The sequence below is a fragment of the Orcinus orca genome, chromosome 2, assembly GCF_937001465.1.
Source record: "Orcinus orca chromosome 2, mOrcOrc1.1, whole genome shotgun sequence".
NCBI classification, from domain to species: Eukaryota; Metazoa; Chordata; class Mammalia; order Artiodactyla; family Delphinidae; genus Orcinus; species Orcinus orca.
Window position 1 is genome coordinate 60,451,716 of NC_064560.1, and position 13,035 is coordinate 60,464,750.

Below are 13,035 nucleotides of genomic sequence, written 5' to 3' on the forward strand. Positions count from 1 at the left end.
CGGCATGGAGAGAGAATCCTGTATAGAAATGTGTGTTGTTTTACGTGTCTTTTTCATACACCTATCTCAAGAATATGGGTTTTTCCAGTTCCTCGTTAAACACCAGCCAGGAAGAAGGTGATTATGGTAAGACTTTGGCAGCCAGATGATATGGTCTAGTGAACTTTTGGAGTGTGTGTGAGTGTGTGTGTGTGTGTGTGTGTGTGTGTGTGTGTGTGTGTATGTGTATTGGGGGAGGAAGCAGCAGGGGGAAGCAGGAGAAACGACAAGGAAGGGTTTTCAATTAAAAAATATATGTATAGCTAAGAGGAGTCTTTAATAACCCTGGCGGTGATGTTATATGTTCTGGAATCCGTCTTTGAGAAGAGCTTGTGGGTCTTTTGTTTTGAGCAGAATTGTACAGTGCCCTACTCTCTTTGACGAATGCAGAGCCTTGTGAAGAGTGCCCCCACCCCCAGGCCACACAGACCCCGGGTGCACCTGCCAGGAGCCCAGAGAAACCACGGTGGAGTCCAGACTGTGGGACATTTTGGCGGATGACTGACAGGTCCAATGATATGCAGCTGTGGGGAATGTGTCACTGTTCTTACCCTATGGACCACTTTTAATATAAAATCCTGACTTTAAATAAATTGTTGTAGCAATGTCTTATGGTGTGACAGACAGTTAGGCACTTCTTGCATCAAAGGTAAGAATTTAACGATTAGCATGAGGTGGATAAATGGACTCTCCCAAGAATACTGTTTTTTTGTTTCTTTTCCCTTTTCAAATGCCTTTTTGGTACATAAATAATATATACTTTTCTAAGAAGAAATGAAAAAAATCACCTGTTATTACACCATCTGATTATAACCACTGTTAACATTTTGGTATATATCTTTTCAGACTTCTTTTCTATGCATCTATAGCAGTTTTATTACTTTTTTCATGAGATACAATCATATTATACATATACTGTTTTATAACTTGCTTTTTTCCCTTTTAACACTATATTGTAAATATATTTCTATGTCAGTAAATATGTAACAGCATCATTTTTAACATCTGTGTATGTTGTACCTTGGGTACTTGTTTCCAGTTTTATACTGTTGTACTCAAGGATATGACGGAAATCCTTTCTTCTAACACCTTCATGTACGTTTCAGAATATTTACTTAGGATAACTTGCTAAAATTGGACTTGCTGGCTCAAAAGTGTAATGGGTGCTACAAGCACTGCTCCGTCTCCTCCTCTCCCTCCTGGGCACACAGGAGATGCCACTTACCAGCCCCTATAGTCACTCAGGGTCCTGGTGCTAATGCTGGCCAATAAAGTGTGAGCAGAAGTGACATGTGCAACGTCCAGGCTGAGACTGTGAGATGCCCCCATGCAGGTCTCCAGTCTTTCTGTTGCCTTGCCCCAGAGGTGGTGATGTCCCAGTGCTGGAGCCTATGTCAGCTGGAGCCTTTGTCAGCCTGGGTCCCTGAGTGACTGTGTGGAGAGCTCCCCTTCTCCCGTCATGACACCCCCCTCCCCACTTGTGTGGATTTGTACTGTGAAGAAAGAATAAACTTTAAGTGTTACACTATTGGGATGTCAGGGTTATTTTGTTACTGCAGCATAACATATCCTGACTAACAAAAAGGTACGCACATGTTGGGGACTTTTAATATATCTTGCCTCAAATTGCCTTCCAGAAAGATGATACCAAATTATGCTCTCACCAGCAATGTGTGAGAATGTCCGATTCCCCTCTTTCACAGTGGTGTTCCCATGGGGACTGGGGGGGCTAGTTTTGATATGCATTTTTTTGATGACAGTGTGACCCTCCTAACCAACATATTTATTAGACTATATTCTTTTGTCATTTACCTATTCGTCTTCTCTGGCCAATTTTCTCACAAGGTGTTTGTGTGTCTCATTGATTTCTAAGAAGTTTTTTTTTCCCTATAAATATTATTTTTTAAAAGTTGCATGTATTTGGGGCTTCCCTGGTGGCGCAGTGGTTAAGAATCCGCCTGCCAATGCAGGGGACACAGATTCCAGCCCTGGTCTGGGAAGATCCCACGTGCTGTGGGGCAGCTAAGCCTGTGCGCCACAACTACTGAGCCTGTGTGCCACAACTACTGAAGCCCGCACACCTAGAGCCCGTGCTCCACAACAAGAGAAGCCACCACAATGAGAAGCCTACACACTACAAGGAAGAGTAACCCCTGCTCACTGCAACTAGAGAAAGCCCGCACACAGCAATGAAGACCCAACACAGCCAGAAATAAATAAATCATTTATTTTTAAAAAAGCTCAATATATGGCTTAGATTGAAAAAAAATTTTTTTTAGTCTAATCTATCTTTTCCTTTATGGTTGCTGCCTTTGCTGTCATGCTTTTGAAGATCTTTGGAATTCTGATTCCAAGGTTGTATGAATTTTCACCGGTATTTTATTCTTGTACTTTTATTGTTTTGTTTAAGCAATTAAATCTATGATCCATGTGGAATTTATTTTTTAAATTACCCCAACATCACTTACTGGGAAATCTATCCTCTCTCTACTGATACAAAATCCCATTTTCAGTATATATCCAATCCTTATATTTCTTTTTTTTTTTTTTTTTGCAGTACGTGGGCCTCTAACTGTTGTGGCCTTTCCCGTTGCGGAGCACAGGCTCCGGACGCGCAGGCTCAGTGGCCATGGCTCAGCGGCCATGGCTCACGGGCCCAGCCGCTCTGCGGCATGTGGGATCTTCCCAGACCAGGGCACGAACCCATGTCCCCTGCATCGGCAGGCGGACTCTCAACCACTGCGCCACTAGGGAAGCCCCTCTTTTTTTTTTTTTTTTAGAAAGCATTTTCTTTTCTTTCTTTTTTTAAAAAATTATTTATTTTATTTATTTTTGGCTGCGTTGCTGCACGCAGGCTTTCTCTAGTTGCGGCGAGCAGGGGCTACTCTTCTTGCGGTGCACGGGCTTCTCATTGCAGTGGCTTCTCTTGTTGTGGAGCACGGGCTCTAGGCGCATGGGCCTCAGTAGTTGTGGCTCACGGGCTCTAGAGCACAAGCTCAGTAGTTGTGGCGCACGGGCTTAGTTGCTCTGTGGCATGTGGGATCTTCCCAGGCCAGGGCTTGAACCCATGTCCCCTGCATTGGCAGGAGGATTCTTAACCACTGCGCCACCAGGGAAGCCCTCAATCCTTATATTTCTTTAAGCGTACTTCTGAACTTTCTATTGTGTACATTCTGGCACTGGTACCACATAGTTTGATCATCTCAGATTTAGACTAAATGTCGCCATTAATTAAACGTCTTCAAAAATGTCCTAGTACTTTTTGTATATTGACAGTTCCAAAAGAAATTCGGGATCATTTTGTAGCATTTAGAAGAATTGGAAATTGGATTGTGTAAAATTTATAGGTAACTATAAAGACAATTAACATCTTCATAATATTTAACCTTTCATTTCAGTAAATTTATAAAGTATTATGTTCCTCAGTATGTTTTTTCTAGTACAGGTAATTTTTTGTAGTTGTGGTTACTGTGGTAAATAAGCTCTTTTGTCCATTATATTTTCCAACTGCTTATTGTTAGTATAAAGGTACATGACTACTTTTTTTTTAATGAAAATTAAATCCATTGATTTTTTAAATTTAAAATATTAAACAAAAGCTGTGTAAATGGTAGCATTGTGAAAAAACATAATATGGAAACTGAAAGTCCCCCATAATTAAAATCCCTCTGCCCCCAAGATAAACAGTCAACACATAGTCTTCAAATCTTCTTTTCCTAAAGTATGTTTTATCATTTTGACCGTATGATAGAACCCTTCTGCTGCTTGTATTTTTCACTTGGCAATAGATCTTGGACATCTTCCTGTTGGTACCATATCAATCTACCTCATTCTTCTTAACTCTGCATAGGGAGTTCTGTGGTGGTTTACTAGTTTGTTTAACTTGGCAATTGGTTATTTGTTTATTTTGTAGCTAGCCAATTACTGAATTTCCTTTCGTTTTAATAGTTTTGTTGTTGTTATTGTTAATTCTTTTGCCTTTTTCATGTAGTTAATAGTTCCGAGTAGTGATGATAACTTTACCTCCATATTTTTAATAATCTTATTTCACTTCCTTATCACACTGACCAGCACTTTTGAACAATGGTAAATAACACCTATATAAATTGTGCCGGTATTGTACATTCTTCTTTATATATATTTTTTACTTGGTGAGAATACCTCTAGTGTTCCTCCAAAAGTACAAATTTGACTCTTAGTATGAGATATTCTTAATATTTGAATTTATATATTAAAGTTACGCCCTCCTCTTTCTAGTTTGCTGAAAGTTTTATCAGTAATGGTTGTTGGAATTTTATTAAATGCCTTTTTTTTTCACATCTGTCAAGATGATCAAATGGTTTTTCTTTTTTTTTTTTTTTGCGGTACACGGGCCTGTGGGATCTTCCCGGATTGGGGCACGAACCCATGTCCCCTGCATCGGCAGGCAGACTCTCAACCACTGCGCCACCAGGGAAGCCCGGTTTTTCTTTATCATAACTTAATATGAATCATTTAAATAGATTTGCTAATGTCAGACCCTGTCTGCATTTCTAGAAAAATCTGATTTAGTCATGGTATATTATTCTTTCAATATATGTCTCCACTCAATGTTAACAGTGGTTATTTATGATGGGTTGGTTTATGGTAGACTTTTATTTTTTGTTCTTATCTGTATTTTCTGATTTTTCTACATGGCTCTCATATTACTTGTATAATAATAGTAAGAGCTTTAAAATAAGAAAATTACTCTGGATTTGGTTTGCTCTTATTATTTTGGAATTTTTCAAAATTTTAGGTGGATAGTTATGTAATTTTTTTTTCTGCTGTCTTTATCAGGTATTGGTGTTGGGTTTGTGTTAACTTCTTAAAAAAAAAAGAACTTGGGAAGCTCTATCTCTTTTTTTCTATGCCCTTGGACAGTTTAAATAATATTTAGAATTTTTTGCTCCTTGAAGTTTTTATAACATGTATAAATCTGTCTAAGTCTAGTGCCTTTTTAGGAAATAATTCTTTGACAATTTTTTCAATGTTTTTCCATGCTCATTAGTCTCTTTAAACTTTCTTCCCTTTCTGTAAGTTTTTGGCAACTTAAACTTCCAAAGTAATGATTCTGTTAAGATTTTCAAATTTGCTAGCCTGGAGCTGTCGTATTTTCTTTTCTCATTCATAATGTTCTGTGTCTGTGCTTTCCCTTCTTATTCTGGGACTTTAAATCTTAATTTACTGTTTTACCATTTTATGATTTTTTTTGGTTTGTTTTTGTTCTTATTAATTTCCTTTATTTTATTATTTTTTCACCTTCTCAAGTTGAATGCCATTTTAACTATTTCCTGTTTAATAGTAGATATAGTTACTAGCGCTCATAAGGCTACATGACTTTTCTTCTGAATATTTCTTTATCCATTTCTGTTAAATTTTTAGCTATGGTGTTCTAAGTTATAAATAACTTGTAATTTCATATTTGACTTTTTTTTTACTTGAGTTATTTGAAATTAACTTTTACATTTCTAGATAGTTTGATACTTTTTGTTGTTGTTATTAACATTTGTTACAAGTGTTGTCAAAGAGGGTATGGCCTGTACAATTTCTGCATTTTGGACTTTATTGATGTTTTCTTGGGACTTAATAAATTGTTAATTTTAATCAGTATTCCCAGGAAACTGGAAAAGAAGATATATTCTTGGAAGGGAACAAAATTAAATCTGTATGTATTAATTTGACCTTATTAATTATAATCTTATGGACCTTTAATTTTTGCTTACCTGTTTTGTTAAAGACTAAGAAAAGTGTGTTCAGACTACTATTGTATTTCTGTCTATTTCTCTTGTGTTTCTAACAGTTCTTGCTTTATGTGTTTCCGTATGACGTTATTTGGCAAATTATCTTTTTATACTTAAGGGAAAAAATATTTTCCTTTAAAGACTTGTCTACCTTTGTGGATTTTACCTGATTTTGTTGTAATAGAGTTGTTTATGTAGAAATACATAGTTCAGTAAAATGTTTGTGTCTGTTTTTAAGTCAACAAAAATCTTTCAGAAGCCCTTTGTGTCTTAAGATATTTTGGAAACTCTGGATCTCCCCAAGGGTAGGTTGATGTTCTCTAGGGTGACTTCCTGAGTCAAAGCAAGGAAGGCAGTGCGGGTTAAGGCACGTAAGCCTTTGGAACAGAATTAGGGTTTGGGGTGGTTTGCCAACATTTCCAGTGTCCACTTCAGGGCAGCCCCGTGCTTGGTATGGTTAGGGGTCACCTGCCCTCCAGCTGGTCACCTTCTGCCTCGATGGGGTCAATACTGAAGCTTTTCTTAACCCAAGAGGCACTTTTCTTCTGCAGGGCTGGCCTTCTTAGCAGAAGGCAGCAGAGGGTATATGCTTATGTTCCTGGCTGTTGGGGGAAAAGCTAATCTCGGAGACTCATTCTACCGGAAAAGATTTTTCCAGAGCTATTCAAGCAGATTATTCATGGCAAAGTCTGTGCCCGGCAGCGAACCAACTTTTCCCAAACACGTGGAGGAGGTGTGAATCTCAACCCACAGCTCAGGAGTGAAAGATATACCACCTTCTCTATTTTCCCTTCATTCAAGTAAGTTTCTGTTTTGGGCCCTCGTTCTACCAGGCTCATGCAGTTGGATCTCAGTCAATCCCAGGACTCCCTTTTCTCCAGACGTGAGTTTTCGAAGGCTGAGGGCTTGCATATTCCCAGGGTGGTGGGGGTCAGGGGGTCTATGTCTGTTGAGATGTCCCCTGTTCCTGCCCTCTCACTCCACTACCGCTGTGTCACAAGAATTCCTCACAGGTTCCTGTGCTGCAGAAATCTCCATGAGGCTGTCCGAGGCCCTCTCTCTACGCAGCCATCCCATGTCTGGCAGCAAAGGTTTCGGGTGGAGGGTGATTTAACTTAGAGGGACTGCTAGATAGGCCAGTGCGTGTTTGCACAAGAGAGCACGCTAGTGAGCGGAAGTGATTCTGTGGGCACCCATGCCCGCTTGCTTTGCAGGCCCTTGCAGCTCACTTGTGGGGGGCGGGGCTCTGGCCCAGATCCCCACATCAACCACCTCCCAGAGGGGCCTCCTTACACCAATCGGGTCCTAGGCTTCCCTTCTCCAGGGCACTTGGGAAAGTTGACCTCGCTCTTTTGCAATAATCGTCCCGTGAATGAAGCTTTCCTTCCCAATTCTTGTCTTGCTCCTGACTACTCCTTTTCCTTCCCCTCCTCCTCCTGCCCTGTAGTGTCGGGGTCTCCAAGGATCCGGCCTGGGCCACCTTCCTGTGACACTCTCCCCTGGCAGTTCCAAGGCTTCCCCACTCCGCCTTGTCCCAGCCTCCTGGAGTCAGTTTCCCTCTGTCCAGTGCTGCCCCCTATCCACCTCCTGATCCCTGACCGTGGCATCTCCCCCCTCCAGGTGTTGGCACCATCTGTGTCCTTGCCCTTGCTACCTGCACAATGAGTCACCATATTATGCTTCTTCCTCTGGTTATCCCAGTCTCTTCACTCCATCACTGCTTCTCTCACCAGACAGTCCCTATCCTGTTCCTGATCCCCTCACTCCAGGATCTCCTCCATCGTCTGGTGCCTTTTAGGTAAAGTTGCCAGAGGCCTCTTCCTAAAGCTTGAGTCATCAGGTTCTAGCCCCCTCTCTCCATCCTCCCCCCATGAGGTCACACTAACCGCCTTCCCTGGTCCTGCCCAGGCCTTGCTGGTGCATCCTCTCTGTGCTCTAGTTCTTGCTCTTCCCGCTGCCGGGAATCCTTTCCCGTTTCCAACCCCATTTCTCTTCTTAGACCCAGCTCAAAGGCCTAGGCCCTCCAGATTAAAATCAGCCACTCCAGGGGACTTCTCATGCTTCTTAGAGAGCTCTTTTCACACTTACAGCTTTTTTTTTTTTAACATCTTTATTGGAGTATAATTGCTTTATAATGGTATGTTAGTTTCTGCTTTATAACGAAGTGAATCAGCTATACATATACATATGTCCCCGTATCTCCTTCCTCTTGCATCTCCCTCCCACCCTCCCTACGCACGTACAGCTCTTAAATCATTAATTCGTGTATTCATTTAACAAATATTTCTTGAGCACCTTTATGCCCCAGGCCCTGGGAACACAAAGGTGAAAAGACACACATATTTTCCGCAAATCTATTGCGTTCCAGTGGAACCGTGAGGTGATACATTGCAGGTGCAAATGGAACTCAGCTGATGGGAGGATTTGTGAGACTTCCCCTCAAGCAGGGCTCTCACAGGTGTTCAAGAACAGGAGTCAGGGTACATCCTGCTTCTCCAGAGCTGGGGTGACCCTGGGCCACTCTGAAGACTTTGTGAGACATCCAGCTCCAAGGCTTTTCGTCTTGGAAGGAACCTGCAATGACTCTAAGTATGCCTGCCTCACTCTTCCCTTTCACAGCCCCCTCATTTCCTGTCTGACTTGTATATATTCGTGTTTTTCTAAGGATGGTCTGCAGACCAGCTGCTTCAGAGCTATCTTGGGTTTCCCAGAAAAACCTCCTGGATTAGCATTTTTGCAGGCCAGGCCTTGCAGTATGCATTCTAGAAGCTCCTTGTGCTAGACAACAAGATGATGGCTCCCCAAGAGGTCCACATCCTAATCCCCAGAACCTATGAATGTGTTACCTTACCTGCGAGAAGGGACCTTGCAGATGGACCTTCAGATGGGGAGAGTTTCCTGGATTATCTGGGGGGGGGCCCAATCTAATCACATGAGTTCTTAAAAGCAGAGGACCTTTCCTGGCTGGGGTCAGAAAGAGATGGTGATGGAAGAAGAGTCAAAGAGATACCATGTTGCTGGCTTTGAAGATCAATGAAGGGGCCACAAGTCAAGGAATGCAGGCAGCCTCTAGAAACCGGAAAAGCTTCTAGCTTCTCCCCTAGAGCTTCAAAAAGGAACACAGCCTTATTGACACCTTGATACTAGCCCCGTGAGACCCATGTAGGACTTCGGACCTATGGAACGGTAAGATAATAAATTTGTGTTGTTTTAAGCCCCTATAATTGTGGTAGTTAGTTCTGGCAGCAATAGAAACCCGATACGCTCCTCCCATGAGTTTACATATCTAAGAGTTGAGAAACTCTGCTGTACAGTGAGTCCCCGACATGCAAACGAGTTCCGTTCCGAGAGTGCGTTCCTAAGACCAATTTGTTCGTTAAGTCCGGCAAAGTTAGCCTAGGTACCCAACTAACACAATCGGCTATATTGTACTGTACTGTAATGGGTTTATAATACTTTTCACACAAGTAATACATAAAAAACAAATACACACACACAAAAATAGTACTGTACGGTAAAGTACACAAAAGCACAACCACTTGTAGTAGATGCATGTGCATGAAAATGTACGCCAGACGCGTGAACTAACTTACATGATTGGACCTGCGAACGCATGTTCCCATCTTTGAAAGTTTGCAACTTGAAGGTTCGTATGTAGGGGACTTACTGTAAAAATTCACTCGGCTACATGGTTTCACATGACGGGTGGCCATTCATCAAAAACCTCTTGATTCTGGCTCCTGCTACTACCTGCTTGATTCCCCAATTCAAATGCGGGAGAGGGAATGAATGCACAAATGAGTAAGTCAGTCTGGTCAGCCCAGCTCATGGTTTTTCACTCCGGGACAAGCCAGAGGAGGCTTCCACTTATGGATTGGCTGTCCTAGCATCAGCTTTAGCCAGAGGGCCCAACTCAGGCTCTAAAACGTGGGCAAAGTGGGCTGCCCTTGTAGCCAGGGCTGTGGGTTGGGGGAGGCGTTGTGACTGGTGTCCAGGACAAGGGGCAGTGGTCCTAGAGTGGGGGAGGGCCCGGGAAGACTTTGGAGAGGAGGACGCGATGGAGTTGAGACTGAGAAGTGGGTGTGGATTTGCCGGACGGGTGGCAGAGGGCTGGGATGCCCCGGGCGCTGAGGCTTAGGAGAGCAGGGCCATTTGAGGGCAGCCTGCTTGGTATTGCTGGAGTAAAACCTGTGGTGGGGAAGGGGCGGAGGGGCAGCAGCCAGGTTTCTGAGGGGCAGGCTGGAGAGTGGAGCGGGACGTCGAGGGGGGAGGTGGGGATGGATTGACGGCACTTTAGCGGGTGGACTGCACAGGTTTGAAGCTGGACGATAGCAGACAATACTTGACCCTCCCCTCGGCTCTGGATCCCCTGAGGCCAGAGTCTGGACTTAAGCCTTGGCTGGAAGAAGGGGGGAAATGGAGAAATGAGGGAGAGGGGATTCCAGAGAAGTTTGGGTGCACGTTAGACAGTTGGGCGAGGGGTTTCAATTGGAGAACTCTCTGGAAAAGGATCTTTTTTTTTTTGAGTCTTCTCATCTTTGGCAGGCCTTAGAAAGCAAATTCTGAGAATTATCCAAGTCTGAGTAAGCTCACTGGTGTCTCAAAATACTGAAATTACAAGAATTAAAATAAAAATACCAAATTGCATAATAAGCATAAGAAAGTCCAGCAGAGCTCTGATGTTGCCATTTTTAAAAATACCAGATTCTTTCTAGAGAAACTTTTTTGTGCTGAGCTTGGCCTGTCTATGGTGGAGAAAGAGGCCTGGGAGGCTGCCACTTGGCCTGCCTCTGGGATTTGCGACTGAGGCCTGGCAAGTAGCCAGCAGGGACTGTCCCCCGTGCTGCAGCACCGCCCCCCCACACACACGCACCGGGAACCTGCAAAAAGGAAAGGGAACAGTGGGAACAGAGGCTAATGCCGGGTCAGGGCACCAAGGCCTGGGCCCCGGGAGCAGAGTGAGGCACCTTCGTGTACAGGAGCTGGATCTGGGTCTGCAGCACTTCAGGTCAGGGAAAGTAGGACACCTGACGGAGCCACGGGTGACCTGGCAGTGGCCACACTGAAGGATCTCCAGCCATGCACGGAGGTCTAGGCTGCAGCTGCTGAAGGACCCAGACCCCTCCCAGCTATGCCAGCTGAGGCCCCTTGGAGTTAGCTAAGAAGAAACTCTAAGTAGGAAGGGTTTGGGTCTATAACTTTTCTTTGGAAAAGGAGGGTCGATTCATCTTGTTCTTTGTAACCCAGGATTGCCATGGCAAGAGTGAGGGTGATGACATTAGTGGGGATGCTTTGGACAATTTGAGAAATGAGGAGACTGCCTTGTATGGGTCTCTTCCCCTTTCCTAATTTTAACACAAAGCAAGGAGGAGAAATGATTCCAGCATGAGTGCCTGAGGGAGACAACACTCTTCCCCCACCCTTAGTAGTTGCTTAAATAAACGTTTAACGTTTTGGGGATTTTGTTGTTGTTGTTGTTGTTTTTGGTTGAGTTGGGTCTTCGTTGCTGCACGACGGCTTTCTCTAGTTCAGGCGAGCAGGGGCTACTGTTCGTTGCGGTGCGCGGGCTTCTCACTGCAGTGGCTTGTCTTGTTGCAGAGCACGGGCTCTAGGCGCGCGGGCTTCAGTAGTTGCAGCTCACGGGCTCAGTAATTGTGGCACGCAGGCCCTAGGGTGCGCGGGCTTCAGTAGTTGTGGTTCGTGGGCTCTAGAGCGCAGGCTCAGTAGTTGTGATGCACGGGCTTAGTTGCTCCGTGGCATGTGGGATCTTCCTGGACCAGGGCTCGAACCCGTGTCCCCTGCGTTGGCAGGCGGATTCTTAACTGCTGTGCCACCAGGGAAGTCCCGTTTAATGTTTCCAATAAGATTTCAGCTAAACCCAGCCAAGGGAGGGATGGCTGTGTTAAGATATTATGTTTCATTTCCTCATGAGTGACACTGATGCATTATAAATAGTTCTTTATTATGAGTTTATATACTGCCTGATACATGAAATACATTTCCTTTAAAATATTTAAAATAATTCCTGCTTATAAGCAACTTATTCGGATTATTGTTAAGATAATGTTCACATTCAAACCTTTCAATCCCAGGAAACCACTACACACACTCGGGAGGAACGGTCAGTAGTGCTGTTTACCATAGCAGTGTAAACGTTTTTCAGAATAAGGGAATGATTCTAGATTATCCGTGGTGAACAATAACTACCATTTTCTTATGCCAGCAGTGCTCACCGTGCGTTCTTAGATGCGTGAAAGGCACCACGTCTCTCCTTCCTTCCCTGACTTTAAGAGCTGCAGCGTTAAATAAAGCTGCAACGTCACACACCCAGCCCTGCTGATCTTTCGGGGTGTTATGTGGCCAGTCTACCAGCACCCCATGCACATGCTTTTCCAGAACGAGCCGTGGGCCTTGGCGAAGAGGCTAACGGTCCCACTCGCCGGGGTTCTGCTCATCATGATCGTCCTCCTCCGAGTCAGCAGATACTCTCTTAATTCTCTGGAGCGCCGCCTTGATGCTCCTCTCCAGGTCGCTGGTGGGTTTATTGCTGGGGCTCGGGCCAGGGTCAGGGTGAACTTTCTTCAGTTTGACCCCTTGCCTTATGGCAGCCAGAATGTGCTCATTGACCGAGGCACGGGGAGGGGACAAAGTGGGCGCTTGCACCTTCTGGAGAGGGGCCCTGTCGTGCCTTAAGGAGGCCAGCACTTCATCCATCGACCCTGAAATTGAGTAAACAGAGCAAGGAGTCACGAAATCATACCCTTTCTCCCTGAGATGCCGAGACATTTTTGTACTCGTTAACAGGGTTACGTCACCCATCAGTTAATGTGATGACGTAAACAAATCATCATCATTCCATTAAACAAATGCTTTGATTATCTGCTAGAGAGGTCGACCGTCAGCTCCCTTTCTGAATCCAGGATAGTCTAATTGCTAATATTTTACCCTGACCACTTATTTTCCAGTACTTCTTCAAATCCATAGCAACTCCCAGGCACAGTCAAAAGTCAACATACCTTCTGTTTCTCAAGACACAGGTGTTATCATCCTTTTGTGTAACCCTGAAGATAGTTATGAATTCCTGGGGTATTAAAGTAATCCAACCCAATGTGCATTGACAGCTCTAAAACTGTATCTCCTCCATTTCCCTTCCCACTTAAGAATTTTTTTTAACGTACCCCACTGTATTTCTCCAACTTCAGTCTCGGATATTAGTCAGTGATGACTCGTTCTG

At 43.9% G+C, this 13,035-nt stretch overlaps 2 protein-coding genes across 8 annotated transcripts in view; one reads left to right on the top strand and one right to left on the bottom strand.

Moving 5' to 3' along the window:
• HOMER2 (homer scaffold protein 2) overlaps positions 1 to 1,567 on the top strand; it is a 93,047-nt gene extending 91,480 nt beyond the window's left edge. Inside the window, exon 10 of the mRNA XM_033402938.2 lies at positions 430 to 1,567. The gene's annotated coding sequence lies outside the window, so the exon portion shown is untranslated. The remainder of the gene's footprint in view (positions 1 to 429) is intronic.
• A 10,175-nt stretch (positions 1,568 to 11,742) lies between these two features.
• Positions 11,743 to 13,035, bottom strand: part of WHAMM (WASP homolog associated with actin, golgi membranes and microtubules) — a 56,845-nt gene continuing 55,552 nt past the window's right edge. For all 7 annotated transcript variants that reach the window (XM_033402932.2, XM_033402931.2, XM_033402930.2 and 4 more), the window contains one exon: positions 11,743 to 12,520. In XM_033402932.2, the coding sequence (XP_033258823.1) occupies positions 12,225 to 12,520 (296 nt within the window). In that variant the 3' untranslated portion in view covers positions 11,743 to 12,224. The remainder of the gene's footprint in view (positions 12,521 to 13,035) is intronic.